The following is a 23,705-nucleotide window of genomic DNA, read 5'->3' as shown; positions in this document are numbered from 1 at the left end:
AGACAACTCGTTTCTCCTGTGGACTGTTGGGCCGAGACTTGTTAGTGGAACCTAGGCTCTAATACCAGTTTGGTAGTCTTAGGCATCTCTCAACCTCTAAAGTTAGCTCAAAAGAGGTGAAGCTTTTTACCCCTCACACTTATAAATTGACCACTAATATCTTTCACAACTAATGTGGCATAATCCTAACAATGAACTCTACAAATTTAATAGTGATTTTAAAAAGTGAGAAGATGTGAAAAATAAATAAATAAATAAATAAGGAGAGAATGTGCAACACTCGTGTTTTTTAGGAGCCAAGGTGGGAATTGTCTCCCTTCTCATCCATGTGTGAATACATTTATCATCATCTAGGTATAAGGTTGTAAAAGATCAAGGCTACTCTCGAGAACGGGTTAAGCTCGATTCATTTATTAAATTGATTATTCATAAACACAAACTTATGCCCAGTATAAGTTAATAACTGGGCATAAGTTTGTATAAAACTTGGGTCGACTTGGTTAATGTACTTAACAAGTACTTATGAAGCTCGACTCGTTAACTCGCGTGTGTGTATATATATATATATCTATTAATATAACTCGTACCAGAAACTCTATTTATTTATTTATTTTTGGTGTACAGCCAAAATGTAACTCTTACGGCCAAACCGACAAACAAATATTAATTATTATTATAATTATAATAAAGGAAAGGAAAACGAAACCTCGTAGATGTCGTGTAAAAAACTACCACCACTTGGAATCGGATCCTGGAGAGATACTAAACACAACGAAAATCAATCCCTACCGTTGGTACAAGCACTCATCAACGGCCGATAACGTTCAGCTCCCATCGAACATTCTAGACTCTCTAACAGTAAAGAACCTATATATACTCAACCCTAGCGCCTCTCCCTCCCACACAAATCAAAAGCTAGCAACATCTCACTTTTTCACACCCAAATTCTCTCATCTCGTAGTTTCTCGAGCGTCCGATCTTCGCCGGATCAATGGCCGGAAAGGGAGATGGCCCCGCTATCGGGATCGATCTCGGCACTACCTACTCTTGCGTGGGTGTGTGGCAGCACGACCGCGTGGAGATCATCGCGAACGACCAGGGGAACAGGACGACGCCGTCTTACGTCGCCTTCACCGACACCGAGCGGCTGATCGGTGACGCGGCGAAGAACCAGGTCGCCATGAACCCCACCAACACCGTCTTCGGTGAGTCTTTTACGGTTTTTTTTTTTCTTGGAATTGTTCTTGCATATGGTTTTCTATTAGATCTGGAAACGAGGGGTATACTCCCATTGTGTTCTTTGTTGATAGTCTTAAACGTGCCGTCGTAGAAGTATTTATTATCAACGACGTTAGTTGTTGATTTTATTTTACGGGGATTATTTTATAGGACTTTTGGATCCATGTGCATTAATGGGATTGTCGTCTATAAATTTGCATCTGTGGGGTTATATGAGTTTTGCTGTGTTAGATGAAACCATAATATTGCGATGCTATATTGAGGTTAATGACAAAATTTCTGGTTCTTTTTATGAATAAAGTTTGGCTTGAAGCTGTTAGATTTGAGTTCTTTTTAAGAATAAATTTTCTGCTGCTTTTTAAGAATAAAGTTTGGTTTTTTAGTATTTATAGTTATGCATGATGCAATTTCATGTTGCAAATTCTTATATTATTGACGACGATGAAAGTTTTACTGGATAATAAGTTAGAACATAATCAAAGATACTTTTTTTCTTTGTCAATGAGCAATATGGTGTGGACCGTGTGGTAGTTTTAATCGGAGTCCATGTGGGTGCTTTTTTTTTGGTCGTGTGTGTGGTGGATGCTTTAGTGGGTTTATCAGATTTTTATGTTTCGTATGATTCTGTCCTGTATATGTTTGTTATTGGATCCTGATGTTGTTTTTGTTTGGCGTCCACAGATGCCAAGCGTCTGATTGGTAGGAGATTCAGTGATGCCACTGTTCAGAGTGACATCAAGCTTTGGCCATTCAAGCTCGTCGCTGGTCCTGGTGACAAGCCCATGATTGTGGTCAACTACAAGGGTGAGGAGAAGCAGTTTGCTGCTGAGGAAATCTCATCTATGGTCCTCATAAAGATGCGTGAGATTGCCGAGGCCTATCTTGGTGCGACTGTGAAGAATGCAGTTGTGACTGTCCCGGCTTACTTCAATGACTCTCAGCGCCAGGCTACAAAGGATGCTGGGGTCATTGCCGGTCTCAATGTGATGCGTATTATTAATGAGCCAACTGCTGCAGCCATTGCATATGGTCTTGACAAGAAGGCGAGCAGCGTTGGGGAGAAAAATGTGTTGATTTTTGATCTTGGTGGTGGTACTTTTGATGTCTCACTGCTCACCATTGAAGAGGGTATCTTTGAAGTGAAGGCCACAGCAGGTGACACTCATCTTGGTGGGGAGGACTTTGACAACAGAATGGTGAACCACTTTGTTCAGGAGTTTAAGAGGAAGAACAAGAAGGATATTAGTGGTAACCCCAGAGCACTTAGAAGGTTGAGAACTGCCTGTGAGAGGGCGAAGAGGACACTATCATCTACTGCTCAGACAACCATTGAGATCGACTCATTGTATGAGGGTATTGACTTCTATTCAACCATTACTCGTGCGAGGTTTGAGGAGCTCAATATGGATCTCTTTAGGAAGTGTATGGAGCCTGTGGAGAAGTGTTTGAGAGATGCAAAGATGGACAAGAGCACTATCCATGATATTGTCCTCGTTGGGGGTTCTACTAGGATTCCCAAAGTGCAGCAGCTGTTGCAGGACTTCTTCAACGGTAAGGAGCTTTGCAAGAGCATTAACCCAGATGAAGCTGTCGCCTATGGTGCTGCTGTTCAGGCTGCTATCTTGACTGGCGAGGGTAACGAGAAGGTTCAGGACCTGTTGCTATTGGATGTCACCCCTCTGTCCCTTGGGTTGGAGACTGCTGGAGGTGTCATGACTGTGTTGATTCCACGGAACACCACCATCCCCACCAAGAAGGAGCAGGTTTTCTCGACCTACTCCGACAATCAACCAGGTGTTCTGATCCAGGTTTATGAGGGTGAGAGGACAAGAACCAGGGACAACAATTTGCTTGGAAAGTTTGAGCTTTCCGGCATCCCTCCAGCTCCCAGGGGTGTTCCTCAGATTAATGTCTGCTTCGATATTGATGCTAATGGTATCTTGAATGTTTCTGCTGAGGACAAGACCACTGGCCAAAAGAACAAGATCACTATCACCAATGACAAGGGAAGACTGTCTAAGGAAGAAATTGAGAAGATGGTGCAGGAGGCCGAGAAGTACAAGTCCGAGGATGAGGAGCTCAAGAAGAAGATCGAGGCCAAGAATGCTTTGGAGAACTATGCATACAACATGAAGAACACTATTAGGGACGAAAAGATCAGTTCCAAGCTAGCCCCAGCAGACAAGAAGAAGATTGAGGATGCAATTGAACAAGCCATCCAATGGCTCGATGGCAACCAGCTTGCGGAGGCCGACGAATTTGAGGACAAGATGAAGGAGCTCGAAAGTATCTGCAACCCCATCATAGCCAAGATGTATCAAGGTGCTGGTGGGCCTGACATGGGTGGCGACATGGATGAGGATGTTCCTCCTGCTGGTAGCAGTGGTGCTGGTCCTAAGATTGAGGAGGTTGACTAAGAGCTGTGATCCGCTCTTTGGTTTGATGATGGTGATATTCGGTTCTGTTTAGATTTGGTATCTTAGTATAGTAGTCGATTTATGAAATTTTGTGGATTTTATATTTTGGTAAGGGCTTGTTTGGTATACCAGGAGCCCGAGGATTATTATTATTTTTGGAATTCGTATTATTTAGTTTTTCGTATCGGTATTATTAATTAATTATCTTGGACATCCTGAGATAATGGATTGTGTAGCATCTTTTCCGGTAGCTATATGCTTTTTTTTTATATTTGCTTTAAAGAATAAAATCATTAATTACCCTGAAGTGCCAAATTGTAGGTATGAATTAGGAGAGCTTTCACCTATAAATTACATTATGGACGATGTAGGTTGTGAAGCTACTAAATTACTCGGAGAAAACAAAAAAATAAAGGAGGGAGGTGGGGGTGTTGTTAAGCTACTAATAAAAACAAGGGTTAAATACTTAATACTCTTAGGATTTATGAACTTTATTTTTACCTCTGAAATTTTATTTTTATCACAGGACTTCCCTGGAGTTTTGATAAAGGATCAATTTAGTCCACTCGTTAGTTGACCGTTAGTTGATCGTTAAGACCAACATGTAGACCAACCAGATGTTGACATGTGGCACTTAATTAATTTAATTTTTTTTTAAATTAAAAAAAAATGTACTTAAGGAAAAAAATTGTGGGTGCCACGTGTCAGTCTTAACGGTCAACTCACGGATAGACTAAATTGGTCATTTATCAAAATCTCAGAGGGGTCTTGTGATAAAAATGAAACCTCAGGGAGGTAAAATAAAGTTCTTAAACTCCAGGGGGTATTAGATATTTAACCCTAAAAATAAATATATCTTCAGCAATTTTTGGGATTGATTGAGACTCTAATTATTCAAAAGTTGAGAATTTTTTGTTATGAAATTGTGGCCCATTTATAAAATTATTTAAATATCAGTAAAACAAAAAAGTTATTAGTTTAAAATTAAAATTTAATGTTTCAGTTATACAAATGTACGATTTCGTAACATGAGATTTTCTAATTTAGAGTAATTAAAAGAAATTTCGAGAAATTTCAATCCAATAAAAAGATGTGATGTTGAAAATACGCTCCTTTAAGAAGTATATTTATTGTTTGGATAGGTTTTTTTCTTTTTTTTCTTTTTTTTATGAAAATTATTGTTTGGATGGTTACATTGCTAGTACAAGCGCGTTTGAATCTGATTATGCTCAAGTCAACATGGGTATAAGCCGTGGGTGCTAAACGTCCTTGGAAAATTTGGACCCCAACAGGGAAATTTTAAAGCTGGCTTCTCTCCTACCTAAGTTCAGAGGGGAACTCTGAATTACTGGTAGAACATTTATTTTTATGCTATGGGCCTATAGCCTATGGGCAAAATCAGACCATCTTTTCTCGAGAACAAGCAAAATTTCATATGGATATGAAGAATCATCCAGAATACAATGGAAGGAAGCCTTGGCTATCCTTGGCTATCATTCACACTCAGCACTCGGTAGGCCATGCCCATCTGGCAATTGGTTTGGGCTGATGGAAGAATGCAATACAATTATAAGGTCTCAACAATCCAAGTTAAGCAAAAATCACAGTGATAACATTCCCTGATACAAATTTCTGACTAAGAACCAAAAGAAAAAAGAAAAAATAATATGTTCTATTAGATACTTTATCCTAGACCACTGTAGCCTGATACTTTTTTGACAGCCTCCTCTTCCATTTCCACAAGTTGACGGCAGAAAGTTTCAACATCATTTGCCTCTTCCTTCAACGCGAACCTAAACCCCTTCCACTGGAATTGGCTGCAGCCATCCTTCAACACTGGACTAGGGACCTTCCCCAGCACATCAAATCCATTGCGATCAATAGAGAGCGCATATGCATCCTTGACAAGAAAAATTAGACCAGTTAGTTATTGGTTTTGGCAAAGGCATTTTTTAAGTCTTAAAAAATTATGGACCATGCAATTCCTGATAATGGAATTAGTGTCCATGCATTTCCATTATAGCAAAACTAATTAGCAGTAAAGTCATGTGAGTAACAGGAATAAATCAGTGAGCAAATTAATGGCTGTTAATTTTCTCCTGTTGTGGACTGTCAGGTTTCATAGCAGGTTGAGAGAAACAGTAATTAAGAAACAGACACAGGTACACACGCAGCATCAATTGTTAAGGGAGAGATGCAATTTACTATGACAACCCTCCAGTCTGTTGTATGACAACTCAATCAACAGGATTTCTCCTCAAAGGGACAGTAAATTATTCCATAAGAAATAATTTCTGTAGCCAGCAATAATTCTGATATTGAAACTGCAGCAATTTATTAATCTTTTCATTGTAAAAAGCAGCAAAAAAATTCTACAGAGAAGGATAAAACCACCTTAGCTTACATAAAATTAACGGAATAAATGGACACCAGCTTTAGTGGGCTAATGCAGCATTGCATGCATAGTAACTTGTAGAATAGTAAATGTTTAACAAAAGTGTGATATTAGTTAGAGTCTTACCCTTGCATTTGCATTGAAGTATACAAAACAAAAGAGCATCAAAGCTCTACGCCTTGCTTCACTTTGATTAATCCCATCAATTAGCCTCGAAGAGAAGCGTGCTGCACAAAATACAAATTTAACATGTAATTAGAGAAGTACGGATGCACAAAAGAGATATTAGTCTCATGCAAGTATATGCATGCCGTTGTGCAGAAGATGATAACCATCTTCTCAATGTACTTGTGAATATGAACTGACCTAGCGGATCTGCTTTGGATGCTCGTATATCTTCCAGATCTACTTCAAAAGTGCCTCCATTGCCATCAATAAACATGGAGGAACTGGACAATAAAGATCTTGAGTCAGATGTAATTGGCATATGAGAGCAGCGAATGTAGCACACAATTCAGGAGTTCTGCCATATTGTATAAAGGACATGCACAATATCAAATTGCATGATCATCTAATTCTGTATGCAAATAAGTTTTGCCAGTCTGCTATACAGGGAAGACCATGTATACATCTAAATGCATGACATATACAAAGAATCACAAACATAAATGTATGTACATTTATTAAAACAAATGATAAATTAGAGACAGCATGGACCAAGGTATAAGACAAACACTGGCAGGCAGTTTTTCTAGGTTGGTGAGGGTAGAGGAACAGTAAAGGCCAAATGAGTAAGTTAAGAATATGAAAAAGACATTTTCCCTCGAGTGGAATCCAATTGTGAAGTTAGAACTTCTTTCAGGACTGATACAAAGTAATTAGAATCCGACATATTTATGAGAACAGTCATTATATGCAGTTACTCAACAAACTCAAACTCAAACCAAACAGTACAAGACAAAAACAATCCAGAGTGGAAGTGGTCTACCTCAAATTGAACTTATAAATCACATATTTTTCATCCCCTTCCAATAGCTCCTTAAGGCTCTCACTTCGAGATGTAGAACTAGGATTAGATGAACTTAATACACCGGAAACCGTATAACTGCACTCACTCATTGCTTTCTGTTCAGATAATATGACTTCTCTAAGGCTTTCTGTTGCAGACTGAGCCTGTAAAATGAACATGACAATAAAAAGTCAAAGATGAAACTGTATAAAAACCACGATACTTGAACAAATTAGATCAAACTCTTATTTGAAAGTGAAATGCTAATCAAGGCCAGAAGAATCCTGACAAGGTGTGGCTCCACAATTAGGTGATATATTGAACTGTAAGTCCTTTTGAGGAACAGGTATCGGAGCTAAATTAGTCAGCAACAACAACAACAAAGAAAAAGATATAGATAAATTAATAAGCAAAGAGATTGAATTTCATGACAGGAGAGTTAAACAGCTCAATAAAAATAATCAGTACTAGAATCTTTGAAAAAAAGAAAACCATCAATTTTGAGCCAGCATGTTTCATTACAATTGAGGGTGGAGTTAGGACTACCTTTCCATCTTTAAGAGGCTCTACATCCCCAGTCAAAGCAACCCGAGCTGGTAGCTGCAAGGAGGTCAAAAAATCAGCAACTTTGCTTACTATCTTAGACAATTGCTTAATAGATACACAGTATAGCTACATGCCATACAATTCCAACATCTAATATGATATGACTAGATTATATTAAATGTTTTAGGGAAATGAAAGGAAGCCTCCAGGGAAATGAAATGTTTTAGGGGAACAAGAAGCAATCTAACTAGATTAGTTAAACATGAAAAAGAAGTGATGCAACTTCAAATCGCCACTAACCTTCTTCATCGATCTAAGCAAGCTTGACAGTGGTCCTGGGAAGGGACTGCTCACGGCAAATGAACCACGTTCATCAATGATTGTGTTCTACATAAGAAAAAGGAACAATTCACCATATCTGATCTTTCTTGGGGCATACAAAACTAAGTGCATAACGGAGAGGACTTACCACATTATGAAAATCATCTTCAGGCACCCAAATATATGGCTTCCCTCTTCTGAGTATGTACTTAACCTTTGATGTGTAGATATCTCCCTTGCTTAAACAACCATACAGAGGAATCAACAAAAAACCCATTAACTGATGTACAATTATAACGTTGCTTCTTATCAAATAAAATTAAACACCCATATTAGTTTCAGAAAATAACAGAGAAAGAAAACAAACGACAATTTTGAATCGCATGTTATATGTTATTTGGTTTATGAAATGCTCAGCTCAACTACTACAAAAAAAAAAAAAAAAAAAAACACGTGTATAAGTGTACCAGACTCAGTCAAGAACACCTATAATGATTTTTGCTTCATTTTTCTTCCACGTTTATTTCAAAGAGGCATAAAGAAATTATTATTATTATTTTTAAATTAAAGAAAGCCAATTGTTAGAGCAGAGGGAGGGTACCTTCCTTTGGCGTCAGCTTTAATGGTATTGAGGTGGCCTTGCCAATTCGACGCCAATATGCTCTGCAATACCTTTTCGTGATTAATTTTAACAGTCTAAAGCCACCAGAAATTGAAGATAACAATGGGCGAAAACAGATAGCCAAAGTAATGCTTCGAATAGTACAGTTAAATAAATCAACTCGTAAGTTCTCAAAGAGAGAGAAAGAGGACCTTGCATTTCTCTGCAAATGTTAGCATTGTTGCCTTCTTGCCCTTCATGACTCCGTGGGTTTCGCCACCTCGCCCCCCAACTGCTCGATGAAATTACTATACGAATTTTGTGTTTGTGCGCGCGCAGGAGAGAGAGAGAGAGAGAGAGAGCGCTTTGGGCTGGGTGAGGGTTTTAGGGGTTACGGCGGGAGATATAAGCATCTGCGAGCACTTCCCTGTCGTTTCATGAGGTAAGCTAAACGGTATGCGGTTTATTGAAACTATACGACAACCATTTTCCCCCAATAGGCCGTTGAAACTTCATGTTTCTTTAAATTTTAATTATTATTTTTAAACCAAGTACTTATAATTTTATACGTTAGCATTTACAAATTATGCTGTATCTTTTCTTTTTAATTTTTCTGAGCTTCATTCCAAATAGACTGAATAGTCCTTGACCACATATGATCCTTCCATTTTATACATATTAAGTAATTATCAGATTATTTTAAACCTTAGATAATTATTACATAAATGCGTTTTGAAACTCTCAATTTATATGAAATTTTTATCGTACCTCGGTTATGTTTGATAATATTTTTGAAAAAGAAAATAGTTTTAGTTAAAAAATAAACCTTTTATATTTGAAAATTGTATATTTTCCCATGTTTTTTTATTTTTTTTTATTATCAAAGCAAATATTTTTACAAATAGTTTAAAACACAAAATACTCCATAAAATACAAAAAAAAAACTATAAATTTATATCCTTTTCTTGTTTATAAGAATAAATTGACAAAACAAATTATACCTTTTCAAATAAAATATACAAAGGCATAATCACACCTTAAAAGAATTGTTATGAAAAATTGATTAGGATTCCTTACAATTTCAAAGAAATTATAAATTCTTAAATTATAGAATTTAGGTCATTTCCCGTTATCAAAGCATTGCAAAAATGTAGCAAGTTATCGAGGTAGCTAATAAATAAATAAATAAATAACCAAAAATAATGTTTTTTGTTTAATTTTTTTTTTTTTTTTTTTTACATGTCCACACAAAAGGAAGAGTATGAATTCATACTAGTGACCTCCGCTTCATGAGACGTGGTCTCCAACTAATTGACCTACCCTTTGAAGATTTTTGATTTAAAACTTTTTTACAATATAAAAAGCAAAAACAGTGAAAAACTCGGTGAAAATATGTTCAATTATTAATCATAACATGCTACATTTTTAATATGTAATGTTTGATGCATATAAATAACTTAAATTTTATAATTTCTTTAAAATAATTATCAGGCAAAACAAGCTTGAGTATCCTTTGAAAAAAAAAAAACCTGGAGATCTAATAGAACTGTAAAAACACTGACAAGCAACAAAGCAAGCAGGCGAGCATGGAGTCGGAGTGGGACCCATTGGACGAGCCACTGTCTCCGCCTCGTTTTTCGTCGGTATTCGAGAGGGATCGACACGTGGCGTACATGGAGATGATGTACCAGCTGTTGCCGTCGCCGTACGAGACGCAGGAGGTCAACCGCCTCACCCTCGCCTACTTCGTCATCTCCGGCCTCCACCTCCTCTCCGTCCTTGATCGCGTACCTCTCTCTCTCTCTCTCTCTTCCCGTTTGCTAGGGTTTGGTATTACAACTTTGACGATATATTTGAAAATTTAAAGGAATCTTTCGCTTTAGAGAGTTGGATTCTTGTAGTTCGTCTTGTTCTTACTTGGGAATTTTTGAGATATTTGGATGTTTTTAACATTGGTTTTGAAGATTTCCCGCGTTTTCATGAATGTTCTGATTTTGAATTGTAGTGAATAATTCAGATTGAAATAGAAGAATTAGATTTGGGATTTTTTTTTTTTTGGTAAAATCTACTTTTTTATTTTTGGCTAATTATGATTTGTTCAGTATTTCGGTGAATTTTATCTAAACGAGTCTGAAAAGTTAGAAATTCATAATGCCAACAATTTTTTGGATTTGGATTTGACTAGATATGTGCATTTTCGTGACCATGTTCCTTGAATGTGCCTAGTACAAATACTTGCTGCGGAGACTTTCTTTTGGCAAATTAAGATAATGTGAAGCATACTTACAAAAAAAGCATACTTACAAAAGATAATGTGAAGCATAAAAATCAAAATTTTACTCTTCCTTTTTTTCTTTTTCTATGCATAATGACTCGAAAGAGTGATAGGGATATCGTACTTGTTTTGTTTTTTTTTTTTTTTTTCCTCTCTTCCTGAAGACATAGTATGGTCTGTGATGATCTTATATTGTTAGCGCTTGATTATCTTCACAAGCACATAGTTGAATTGAACGATTTTTTTTTTTTTTTAAGGAAAAAAAATAATGGACAGTCAGTGGATCATCTTCTTTTCCATGCTATGTGAAATACCATATTTAGCAGTGTAGGTCGGATGTGGGTTATGCCTCTTTGGTGGTAGATCTCTTCACTAGTTGGAGAGCGCAAGGTGGTAGGTTTCAGCTTGATGCAGTTTGGAAGATGATACCATCTTGCCCTATGTGGTGTCTTTAGCTTCATTCTTTAAGACTCTATCATTTGGCCGCCTTAGATTTTAATATTTCGAGTTTTCATGTTCTTTTATATTTATTTTTTGCTTCTAATTATGTGTCTCTCTTGTATACTTCACTTGTAGTTGGGTTGCATATTTGCGCTTTTTAAGGAATTTGTGATTACTTATCAAAAGTTTTGTTGTATGTGTATTTTAGGTTGACAAGGAAGCGGTTGCTAGTTGGGTTTTATCCTTGCAAGCTCACCCAACAAATAGAGCTGAACTGAATGATGGTATGGGCTTGCTTGCTTAGAAAACTGATATAATTTAATTGAACACAATATATGTAGTAACGCTGGATTGTCAGATAAGTGCATCTATTATCTATATTTTCTGGGAGTGCTTCCCTTTCCAGCATGTTTACTATAATTTAATCAAACATCATATTGGTTTCCCGCAGGAAAATTTTATGGGTTCCATGGTTCTAGAACTTCTCAATTTCCTCCAGACAATAATGGGGTATAAACAAACAGATCTTGCACTTATAGTTTGTTCTAATTTCTTATCCATCTATGTGATAAGATGATTTTGTTTACGCAAAAAGCTGACAGTTACATATATTGCCTATGCCTTTTTTCTTTTTTATCTAAGGTTTTGGGTCACAATAATAGTCATCTGGCAAGTACATACTGTGCCCTAGCCATACTAAAGATTGTTGGCTATGACTTCTCAACTATTGACTCTAAGACGATATTGACATCAATGAGAAACCTTCAACAGCCTGATGGAAGGTAAGCTTTACACCTCTTGTTCTTGGATCACTTACCCCTTTTTCTTTGTGAAAGCTGACTACTGTTAGTTCTTCACAAATATGCACATACTGTTTCCTTTAAATAAAACATGTGAAAAAAATTATTTGCATGGAGTCCAAACGTTTATCTTGTTCTATAAGGAATAAACAACAAAAGGAATGCTTTTGAATGCATACTGACTCAAGTAAAGGGTATAGGTCGTACCTATAGTCTTTCTTTAAACCACCGCCCTTAAGAATGTGGTTATGCTGAAAGGAAATTGATTTGCACTAAATTTTGCTTTGGTTTTTCCATCACCCCCCATCCAACATAAAACCCTTTATTTATTGTAAATTTGGGATCATCCCCCTGGCATGGGATAATTCCGAGTCTTTCATGTTTGACAGTTTTATGCCTATCCGCACTGGGGCAGAGACAGATCTTCGCTTTGTATATTGTGCCGGTAAGGAAACAGATCTGTAGGCATGTTTTATCTTAGCTGTTTCAAACCAATATGCTCTTTGATGAAATATATTGTTGTATTAGCTGCCATCTGTTTTATGTTGGAGGATTGGAGGGGCATGGATAAGGAGAAAGCGAAGGAGTACATAATAAATTGCCAGGTTTGTATAGCAAGTGCAGTGTTGTTCTTGGCTGTCTTCTTTCTTGCATTCATTCTGGATTCTTGCAAGCTATGATTATTGGTGCACATATACTCAAATTCAAGCGATGCTGTTCTTTCAGTCATACGATGGTGGCTTTGGATTGATACCTGGTTCAGAATCTCATGGTGAGTCCAAACAAATTCTGTATGATTGTTAGTTTATGTTCTCTCAAATTTTTGTGTCCTGAGCTTTGAACTTATGTTTGCTACTTTATAAACATCAGTTATAAATTTGAGTACTCTTCCAATGCTTACGTTCAAATCTCTTTATCAAGAAAAAGGGAAAAAATAGTCTATCAGTGTTTGTGTCTTTTAAGGGTCCTTAGAGTTTCATTGTGCAGTCAAATAAATATTGGCTTTGAGGAGGCTAAATAAGCAAAAACTTGCAGCCATAAAGGCATTGAAACTTCTGAAAAACGGGTTTTCCTAGTACTATTTATAGGTGTCCATATGGACCCTTCAATTACAGAAACGATCTGCTACTATGACTTTGAAGAGGCCACTTTGCGAATTGAAGTCAGATGTCTGTTAGATCGGGACTGTTAATTGGTAAATTAAGACAACTTTAACTAAGAAGAGTGTCTGGCTTGGAGAGGAAACTGTTCTTATTTTATTATGGATGTCGTTACTTACTTTCTATTACATCTTACAGAACCATTACCCTCGATTTCCTCTCAAAATCTCGTGTCTGATTTATATCACAGCAGAAAAAAATAATAATAATAATAATTACCTTACTCAAAAAGCATCAGTCTTAAGGGTATGGTGTGTTGAAATCATGTTCTCATGCATTTACTATTATTAGTATTATTTCCTCCCTTTATTGTCTTATGGGTTTGGTGTGTTGAAATCATGTTGTTACACATTTTATTTTTATTTCCCCCCTCCTTTATTCCCGTATCATACCTTAGTGACAGCTATGCATGATTTCATTGTTTCCCATTTTGATTCTTTGGGTCAGTATGTCACCAAAATATTTTCAGAGATCCACAATAGGGTCTATTTCTTAAAGTGTTGCAGTTTGACCATTATCCCTTTAAGGAGGTTGATTATTTCCACCTTATTAACATGATTTTGTTTTCCTCCTTATGTTCTTTTTCTTTTCTTCTTTTTTTTCTTTTTGGGGGGGGGGGGTGCGGCAGCGGTGGTGACAGCACTGACTACTCACAGTAAGTTTATTTGCCCCCCACCCCAAAAAGGAAAAAAATTAAAATTGAAAACAAGCTTGTATCTGCATAAAGCAGCTCTTTGCTGTAGTTTACTTGATTTCCAGAGCTGGACTGCTTCTGATGATATTTACCAACAGCTTTTATTTTAGTGCTACAGGTGGTGCAACTTACTGTGCTGTTGCATCTCTTCGATTAATGGGAGTCATTGGAGATGATATTCTGTCTACTAGTGTGGCTCCTTCGATCATAGATGTGCCCTTGCTGCTGGATTGGATCTTGCAGGTTTATTTTTCTCCTCTTCTCATGGAAGCACCCGATCGTATATGCCTTTAAATTTGAAAAAAATTGACTGAACAGACAAACATAAAGGTCATTGTGACTTAAAAAATTGTGGAATGAGTAAAATGCTTATAAAAATTTTGCCCCAGCTTTGACATAGGACAAACAATGGTAGGCACTAAAAGTGTCTGACAACAGAACTTTTGGTTACTGGAATTTTCCATGGCAGTAGGTATTTGAGGGAAATTAGGGTTGCTTGGGTTAGGATTGTGGGGTAGAAAAGGCTGAAAAATAGGTTCTATAATGGTTTAACTCTTGAGTAATATGATGGGTATATTTTGGAGCTAAAATCTGATGACAAAGCAAGATCATAAGACCTGATTCATGGCTGTGAACATTAACTTGGGAGTTGTAGCTGATCTGGTTTTTTGAGTTTGGAGGCTAGTAATAGGTGGGTTGTGCTGGGGTTTTATGGTAGGGAATTTAGAGTTCCAAGGGGAAGAAATCAAGTTCAGATTGTAGTCTTTGAAGACTGGATGAATTGCTGGAAATTAGAGAGACAAGAAGAAAAAATAGATCTTGGCATCGCACCTAATTTTCTTAAGCATCATGCCTAGGGTTTCTTCAGCATCACATCTCGATTAAGCTTGTACACAAACCTCAATAGCATAATTGTTGCAAAACTCTCATAAAACTTTTTCTGTATCTAATAGAAGGTTTTAAATCCATGTAAATAGACAACCCTTGCCTAATCCTAATAGGTTAACTAGACTCCTGAGATTTTGACTATTAAGCAAACTAAATAAATGGTAAAACCTACGAACAGAAACAGAATAATATGATAAACCCAAAATAAGATCCAATGGACCGAAACTTTAGCACGTACCCAGAAATTTTAGAATTATACCTTTACCTCCTAAATTGAATAAAATTATATTAAAACAAAACCACCAGTTTCTCTCTGCCTGCATCAGCTTTCCTCTTTGATCATTTCAATTTGATGTGTAATTTTAAGTGGTTCAACTATTGCCTTTTACTATAAGCTCGTAAAACCATTTTCACTCTTCTTCTCTGCTGCAGAGGCAGGCAACTGACGGTGGTTTTCAAGGTAGACCCAACAAAGATAGTGATACCTGTTATGCATTTTGGTGAGTCTAAGGAAACCATTTTGACATTTGACAGAGTAATATGGAGTTTTTCTACATTGAAAATATCAATGTGCTTGTACAGGATTGGAGCGGTTTTACACATGTTAGGGTGCTACAAACTAATTGATGAAAAAGCTTTACGTCGATTTTTGCTGACTTGTCAGTCTGAGGTAATGTTGCCTCTCCTTTTACCTAATAGATCTAGGTTAATTGCATATATTTAGTTAAGGTTTAAAGAAGATGTTTTAAAGGTTTCTAGCCCACTACCCATATATTTCCTTCTAGTTGTATGCCCAATGTGTAGGAATAATATGGTCAGTTGATCAGTCACATCCATGATTCATGGAAAAAAATTAGAGTAATGCTACTCTTCATAATCATTTCATACTAGCTAACTTGAAATGTTTTAATTGGTTTTTCTTTTGCTCTTTTTTTTTTTCTTAAGTGGCTCACATGGGAAGCCATTTAAATACGCCACGTTGGCCAGTATGAAATGAGTGTAAATAGTAGCATTACTCAAAAAAAAAAAAAAGCCTGACATCTGTGAAATCTAAAGCCTGACCGTAAAGAATGAAGTAAACAGTCTTCACTATCAACTGATTGAACTGCTTATGATTTGGAAGTTAAAACCAATGGCATACCCCTTGAATAAGAAACTATTGATATGATATTCCTGCATTTGCTAGATAGGTATTTTTAAGTATTTTCTTATAGCTAATAAAGTCTCTGTTGATATTCTGATTTTGTTGCTCAACTCTGTTTCTACACCAGTATGGTGGTTTCAGTAAGTTCTCGGGGAGTGTATTCCCAGGGCAAGTGCCAGATTTGTACCACTCCTATTATGGATTGACTGCATTCAGCCTCTTGGGAGAATCGGGCATGAACCCACTGTGTTTTGAGCTGGGAATAGCAGATCTGGCTGCCACAGGCCTCTTGATTTAACTTTCTTATTCTCCATTTCCATCTGGATTTGGTTGCATTGCCATGTCTAACTGGCAAGCAGTGCTTGGTTATTGAATTACAATTATATAATTTATATTCACTTGATGTATATTTCCCGTGAAATGGATGCACAAAACATTTTTCCCAACGTGTGAAGCATATAGTATGGAATTGCTCTATGATTGACTTTGTCAAGAGTGTAATGTTACTCTTTACACCCATTTTATATTGGTTAAAGTGGCGCCTAATACTTTTGGTTTTGTTTTTAAGCAGCTAATATGAAAAATCATTTAAAACATATCACATTAACTGATATGAAATGGATATGAAGAGCTCTTGTCAAGATGGTTATGAATGAATAACACAAGAACCCACCCAGAAAGACAAAAAAAAAAAATGTTTTTGAAAAAAAGTTGTGGGATAATGTTTCTGTTGCTACCATTGCCTGATTTGTGAAACTTAACTGCTCGTTTTGAGAGTCCATATTGTTTGTTTGTTGGTTTTTTTTTTTTTTTTTTTTTTTTGGGCAAAATGCTGATCAATGATAATGGTTTGTTAGGATCTCTCTCTCTCTCTCTGTGCTTACGGCTCACATTCGATTCATCAAATTTGGGTTTTTTTTTTTTTTTTTTTTTTTACTTACCATATTTTAGCTATGCATTTTTATTATTCCATTTAACTATTCTCTCTCAATAATTTCTTTATTCTTTATTGAGCAGAGAGAGAATGTTAGAGATTAAAAAAATGCTTTGTTTTGGTCAACATTGTAGTAGTTATCCAGACTCCATATGCTTTTCCAAATTTTTAAGGGTCTGATTGAAATTGCGTTTGAGATGTCTAAAAGTATTTTTAACGCTCAAAAAGTCTGTTTGAAGAAAAAAGTACTCGTTTGGTAAAAAAATTAAAAGCGCTTTTAAAGGTCTAAAAAGCTTAAAAATGATCAAAACGTACTTCTGACAAAAGCTTAAAAATAAAGTTCTTGTCCAAAAGCTTTTTTTGACTTAAAAACTCTATTTTTCAAACACAATCCCAAATAGGCTCTAAGCCGAACACAACTTCTTTTGCTTCCCATTTTAACATCCCCACTAGCCAAAATAACATTTGGCTAGTTGGAATGCAAATTTAGGTGAAAAATCATCCATATCTAATTAGCTACTTTAACCAACAAAAAAAGAATTGATAAGTTGCTACAATGCTCCCCAAATTTAGTAAGAATTGTACACTCACCAAATGTTAACTATCATTCTTTCTCCACTCAATAAAGAAATAATAGTTAAAATAGAAAGTGAAATGTAAGTGCTTTACAAAAAATCATCTCTATTTCCCTTGAAATAGAAAGATCCTATTCCGACCCATCAATTAACATAATGGAGGTCTTTTTTTTCTTTTTCTTGAAATTGAGAGATCCTATTCCGACCCGTCAGCTAACATAGTGGAGGTCTTTTTTTTTTTTTTAAGTACCATAATGGAGGTCTGGACTCATCTTTACCCATTGGAATCTTAGTAACTATTACATGTTAATAAGTAAGGCATATAGGTTAAAGAAGGTATCCTGGTCTTGGTCAGTTTCAGTCATACAGCAACAGTAAAATTATGCTAATTCCTGTTAAAGAGCTGATTAAGAAAAAAAGAAAAGGTAGTGCGTATAATGATTCTTCAAGGTGGACAACTTCCAGCAAATTACCACGAGAGGTTTTCACGGGCAATTGCATCCTTTGTTGTGTAGGAAAATGCCAAAAGGCATCATCTCCCAAGCCCCTTTCCCAATCGTGTCACCTTGTTGAATTACGCTAAGCCTCTTTTGTACCTAATTGGTCTTTGCGTTTAAATAATATTCCCTTTTTTTAAAAAAAAAAAAAAAAAACAGCAATAAAATAAGAAACTAGAGAGTAAAAGTAAAGGGGGGAAAAAGGGTTGGCCCTTGAAAGAATTTTACAGTGCTCTGCTCGTCAATAACATCAGTTGGAACATCACTCACAAGAATGATTACAGGTACAAGACAACTCAGGAGACATGGAGATTGAATAAAACAAATAACCCCACAGGTCTCCCACTAGCATCATCAGACCCACCTCTCAACATCATGTTGCAGAGAATGTTGTCCCCCCGTCTCCATAATTTAACATACATTGCACAGGGAATAGGCTTTTCTTTTCTTTCTTTTTTAACATCCCCAAATACCGCAAAGGAAATAAGATAAACTCAAGAACCTGACAAGGAAGAAAAAATCTAATAAAATACAAAGGTGGGGGTAAAAGAAGACAAACCCGTTTCAGTCTGGATTAATGGTGCTTAATGTCAATTGGCCTTCTTGTTAATGGGTGCTCTGAATGTTGAAGGTGAGGAAGCTAGAGGAATCACCTGTGAAGAAGTGCTTGAATGGTACTGGGGTAGATGATGATTAAGCTCTCTTTCTTTGTACTTATCAACAATGATTGTGATGAAAGACCCCTCTTCCTCATCTTTGGGAGCTTTATTTCTGTGTTCTTGAACAAGTTCATCACTCTCATGAACCTTTTCTTTAGCTTCTGCTGCTGCTGCTTCCATTAGTTTTCTTTTAAGTTTCTCCTCTGCATCCTGCAAGAACTTGAATTTTGGAGGAGGTGAGGACTTTATCCTGTTGAACTCTGCATCTTTTGCTGATTCAAAGAGAGGGTTGAATCCACCATGCTGGTTGCAGGAGTCCATAGGAGTAAGTGGGGGAGTGAAAAAAGGGGAAGCCAGAGGAGTCAAATATGGAGTCTCCACAGTTGGAAGCAAATCACTCAAGCTCCTGCTTCTTGACTCCTTTTCACTCTTATCACCCCTAGACTTGCCATCTTCAGATTCTAAATCCTCTTTCGTTTCCTCTATAATTGTGAAGAGGAATCTTGGAGGGCCTGAGAGGTCTTGCAGCCTCATAAACTCTGCCTCCATGCTATCCTCCCCAAAGGGTTTGAGCAAAAAATCCTTGCTTGACTGCAGCATCTGAAGCTGGGCTTCTGGTTCATGGACAAGGGTGCCTGTGGCTGCGATTCCTGCAGAAGAGCAAAGTTCTTGGGGATCCAAAGCTGCGTGCCTCAAAGAAGCAGACCTTTTCCAGCAAAACATGTAGAATAGCTCTCTTGCTGGGCTGCTGTAGTCATTTTCCATCTCTCTGTTGGTTAACCTCTTCTTCCACCACAATAAGTAGTAAAGCTCAGCAACAAGAGCCAAGAAAAGGCAGCCAAAAACTACACTCAGGCCAAGTCCTACACTACTCAAAGATTTCATCTTTCCTTCAAATCACATCACACAACTTCTGATCTTACCTCAAATCACTTGAATAAACATGCAGCTCAGCTTACTGTACAATATCCTAGCCAGAAAACCCATGAAACCAAACTATAGTTTGCTTGAAAAATCCTTTGATTCCAAGGAAAACTCTAGAAAGTGAGGAAAAGCGTACTACTTGGGATTCTGAATAGTCTCAATCTTATCTGAACAATGGACAGGCGCAAGAACCCAGATCATGAACTTTGACTAGAACGCAAAAGAAGTATCAAGCTCACAGCTTCTCTTTAGGAAAAAGCTTCAACTTATTGCCAAACAATATTTGTAAAAGACAAAACCAGAACACCCACCTGCAAAAACATACCAAAAAAGCTCTGTTTCTCTCTGATAATCACACTCCCGAATCATGCAGCATGATTGTAAAACTCCCCCTTTTTACTTTAAACCCATCAAGGCTAAACCACCATGCTGTGGACAAAGTAATCTTTTACTCAGAAATCAGAATTGTATATAACATTCTCCCAAAATAAAATAAAAAGATTCTCTTAATCTCAACAAAACCACCCCAAAAAAACTGGGAGCCAACACAAATCATCCAATAGACTTCAGCAAAAAATCTGCAAATGCCTCTAATAAGAAGAGAAGGGGTCGCGTCCTTCGAGGAATGCTCACATGAGACCACAGGAGATCACAAAGAAATGGAAAGTGATGTGTCATTTAATAATCATATCGTGGGTGATTTACTAAAGTGCCCATTGGGAAAGTTTTCACACTGAGAATCAATGGTAGGCATTTTAACTTTTGTCAATGGCAATTTAGCACAAAATTAATAATTTTATTAATCTATTTATCAACCTAGAGATTGTTGCCCAATAAATTTCAGGAAAATCGGTGATTTCAATAAATAAATTCAGAAAAAAATTGGTAAGATTCTGTGTGTGACTTTAAAAACCAAGTACGGATAAACATTTTGTCCTTAATTCAACAAATTAATTATGGTTATCATGAAAGGCAATTGTTTATAAACATGTCAGCTTTCGGCTTCAATTGCCACACCTACAACACATACTTGTATTCAAGTCCTACAACACTCGGTAGGTATAGGGTCCAACTAATTATTTGTATTGTACTTAATACGTGTAGTTCATATGAGAAGATAAATACGGATTTTTATCTGTTCGGACAAGTGTTCTATTTGAACAGGTGAGAGATTCACCTGCTTTTTTTACATTAACAATCATGCAATACGAGTAATTAATTGTACCTGATTCAAATCCAAAACACGTACAGATACTCATTTGTATGCCAAATAAGTTAACATATTTTGAGTGAGGAAATTGTGATCATTATTGTATCATGGACTTGAGGACTTGGCTTATTATCTTAGGCACATGATATTGTTTTTCAACACAAGATATCGGTGAGATATGGCAACCTATTACTCTATCAACATCGACTTTGTGCCCTTTCTGGTAATAGCTTTTGTTTAATTTTTAAGCAATCTTTTTTATCAAGGATTATTCGCCTTTTTAATCATACTGTCTGCGACGTAACACAAATATGCCCTACATGCATTTACCCAAACAAACCCCACAAAAAAAAAAGATTTTTTTTTTTATTCCCTGAAGTATCTCTATTGAGTAGGTCTCACTCTAACGAAATATCCGAGCCTGCCACGTACGCTAGTTGCCCCAAAAAGAACAAAAAATAGTTTCAGGCTTGTTTGCACAGTTGGGTGAAGCCCAATAAATTTATGGACTTCTATTGGCCCCAGCTACACGACCCATTTCGGGACATGGATTGTGACAATCATGTTGTGTGGACCGCAAAGCAGATTCAACTGTTTTATTTTATGATCGGGATGTAATGTTGTTGTGTCTAATAGTGTTATAATATTTTCAACAGGTGTTCCCTTGTAATTCCTTTCATTTTTACATATAGGTAAAATGTTAAAAATAAAAAATAAAAGAAAAAAAATCACCCAAGCACATAATATATTGGTTCTCTAAACATTGAGAATGCAACAGTTCTACCCAATGTGTAGAAAATCAAAAGATATTTCATATAGCTTCCCTATACATTATTTTAATACAAAATTATTTTTTCTAGCATCTCTCATCTCTATGTCTTTTATTGGAGATTGTGTTAAAATTTTGTGAAAAAAGTTGAAGGTATATAGGAATTTATATTTTGTAAAGAAAAAAATATTTAATTGATATAAGAAAATATAAGGGAAGTTATAGTGTATTTGGATAGGGAAGCAAAAAATAATTTTTTTTGTCTTCAAGTGGTAGCTCAATCGGCTGGGACCATGCCTAATAAAGCGAAGGTCACTAGTTCGAATCCCCATTTTAACTTGTGGAAACATATTAACAAAAAAAAAAAAAAAAAAACTGCTGAAAATGCTTAATGATGTGTATATCATTTAATTGTTTGAATAACGTGTCAACATGTTAAATAGGTTTAATAGCTATCAGAATTAGATTTAGTCCCTCCTCAATCCTCATGCTTTGGCCTTGGGATGAGAAATTTTGGTACCCTCTCAGCGGCCTCTTGCCTCCTACCCCCTATGGTATAAAGTTTAGAAACGGACAACCTAGTACCATCCCCCTTTTTTTTTTTTTTTTTTTTTTTTTTTTTTTTTACATCTTTTCAAAGTAACATGTTAAGTAACATATTCATCCCAGATTCCCAGAACAAAAGTATTTGAAAAATTAAAAAAAGTAGGTGAATTCTTAGGATTAAACTTTAAGCAAAGATAATGAGACAACCTTTCACGATCATACCCAGCTCTCCTAGCTAGCTAGATTGTAGAACAATCTCTTGTAACGTTCCCAAACGTGCCTCCGACTCACCGGAACCTAATTCCTCCATTCCATGTTGAAGTATCGGCGTCGGAACCGTGGCATCGGACCGGCAAATGGGGCAACTCCGGTGGGAGTAGAGCCACATATCGATGCATGGGACGTGAAACGAGTGCATGCAGCCCGGCAGAATACGTAACTCCTCGCCCTCTTCAAATTCCGACAAGCACACCGCGCAGGTGGCATCTTCGCCCACCAGGCCCATGCCCTATTGGTACTTGTGGGCCGGAATGAGATGGGCCGTGGAAGTGTTGGTGCTGCTTGGTGTGCCCACATCCTCGGACACGAAACACTGTGTCATTTGCAGTGGGGTTTGGATGGTGGGGTGCCGGGTGCACCAGCAGACTACTATACAGTGATATAACGCAACCACAAAAGCCGCTGATCCCACGGCCATTATGAGAAATCCGAAATTGGGGTCGATGGAGGAAGCATTGTCGTCGTCCATGATAGAGATTGTGATTAATTAGCAAAAGTTAGAGTCCCAAAAAGATCGAGGCCCATCAAACAATGTAGCTACGACGGTGATTGCGAGGATAGAATTGTATTGTGTGGGCTTATTTTATGTAAACAAAGTTGAGGCTTCACAAACCTTTTATATATATAACTTCACGAAGACTTCATTAACTTTTACGCATTTTGAAAAAAACCTTTTAAAATTTAAAAACTCTTAATTTTACTTATCGAATTTTTAATTTGATGCAATTTACACTCTTCCGTTAGGATTTAGTACCAAATCCTAATAAAAAGTTATGAAAAATATAAAAATACCCCCAAATTTTATTTATTTTTTTAATTTTTTTTAATGTGAAATTAATGATAAATTTAGAGTTTCATCCATTTTAACGTATGTTTAACGCCAAACACTAACGATTGTGGTAAATTGAATCAAATTAAAAGTTAGTGGTGAAATTGAGAGTTTTTAAACTTCAGATGATCTTTTCAAAACACGTAAAAGTTCAAAGAACCTTTGTGAAGTTTTTCTATATATATATATATATATATATATATATAAAATCGTGGTGTTATTTTTCTATATTGGATTTATAGATGAAAAATGCTTCATTTCTTTTAATTCCCTCATCCTTCTCCCATTTTTAAGCAATTTTTGACTTTTTAAACTCTAGAGAGTTTATTACAAAACCTTACAATCACACAGTCTGATTTTATAATTTTCACTTTTTTTTTTTCTACTCTCTCTCTCTCTCTTCGGAGAGGTCGGGAGTGGGGAGTATGCTTGATAGTTACCGCTGAGAGCCTGAGGCAATGATTGGGCCACCTTATCACCAATGTGGTCCAATACTACGGGCCGACACGGGATGTTGACTTGTGGACTATGTATTTAGTGTAGAGTTCTAAAT

The 23,705-nt window shown here is 36.6% G+C and overlaps 4 protein-coding genes across 6 annotated transcripts; 2 read left to right on the top strand and 2 right to left on the bottom strand.

Annotated features, from left to right (window-relative positions):
- Window positions 1-895: 895 nt before the first annotated feature.
- Window positions 896-3,857, top strand: LOC132187244 (heat shock cognate 70 kDa protein 2-like). Its single transcript, XM_059601491.1, has 2 exons — window positions 896-1,205; window positions 1,921-3,857. Exons 1-2 carry the CDS (start codon window positions 992-994, stop codon window positions 3,654-3,656), a joined length of 1,950 nt encoding a protein of 649 aa, XP_059457474.1. The 5' UTR covers window positions 896-991; the 3' UTR covers window positions 3,657-3,857.
- A 1,258-nt stretch (window positions 3,858-5,115) lies between these two features.
- On the bottom strand, window positions 5,116-8,899 carry LOC132187460 (uncharacterized). Of its 2 annotated transcripts, XM_059601777.1 has the most exons (10): window positions 8,741-8,899; window positions 8,529-8,590; window positions 8,076-8,166; window positions 7,907-7,993; window positions 7,607-7,660; window positions 7,350-7,415; window positions 7,040-7,224; window positions 6,418-6,500; window positions 6,178-6,278; window positions 5,116-5,556 (listed from the first exon to the last, which is right to left on the bottom strand). In XM_059601777.1, exons 1-10 carry the CDS (start codon window positions 8,786-8,788, stop codon window positions 5,341-5,343), a joined length of 993 nt encoding a protein of 330 aa, XP_059457760.1. In that variant the 5' UTR covers window positions 8,789-8,899; the 3' UTR covers window positions 5,116-5,340. The 2 variants fall into 2 exon arrangements, with proteins under 2 accessions (XP_059457760.1, XP_059457761.1); XM_059601778.1 differs by lacking the exon at window positions 7,350-7,415.
- Window positions 8,900-10,038: 1,139 nt separating this feature from the next.
- Window positions 10,039-16,418, top strand: LOC132188475 (geranylgeranyl transferase type-1 subunit beta). 2 transcript variants are annotated; one of them, XM_059602933.1, is made up of 12 exons: window positions 10,039-10,315; window positions 11,453-11,528; window positions 11,696-11,754; window positions 11,887-12,026; window positions 12,434-12,489; window positions 12,573-12,649; window positions 12,771-12,816; window positions 13,833-13,859; window positions 14,017-14,141; window positions 15,219-15,286; window positions 15,369-15,456; window positions 16,058-16,418. In XM_059602933.1, the coding sequence occupies exons 1-12, from the start codon at window positions 10,115-10,117 to the stop codon at window positions 16,226-16,228; spliced, it is 1,134 nt and encodes a 377-aa protein (XP_059458916.1). In that variant the 5' UTR covers window positions 10,039-10,114; the 3' UTR covers window positions 16,229-16,418. The 2 variants fall into 2 exon arrangements, with proteins under 2 accessions (XP_059458916.1, XP_059458917.1); XM_059602934.1 differs by lacking the exon at window positions 13,833-13,859 and having other exon boundaries at window positions 10,040-10,315.
- A 1,682-nt stretch (window positions 16,419-18,100) lies between these two features.
- On the bottom strand, window positions 18,101-20,150 carry LOC132186915 (uncharacterized). Its single transcript, XM_059601033.1, has one exon. The coding sequence runs from the start codon at window positions 19,478-19,480 to the stop codon at window positions 18,527-18,529; it is 954 nt and encodes a 317-aa protein (XP_059457016.1). The 5' UTR covers window positions 19,481-20,150; the 3' UTR covers window positions 18,101-18,526.
- Window positions 20,151-23,705: the final 3,555 nt, after the last annotated feature.

This window comes from Corylus avellana, chromosome ca7, assembly GCF_901000735.1.
Source record: "Corylus avellana chromosome ca7, CavTom2PMs-1.0".
Lineage (NCBI taxonomy): Eukaryota > Viridiplantae > Streptophyta > Magnoliopsida > Fagales > Betulaceae > Corylus > Corylus avellana.
The sequence above is the reverse complement of the archived record's forward strand: the minus strand, read 5'-3'. Positions and strand labels throughout refer to the sequence as shown.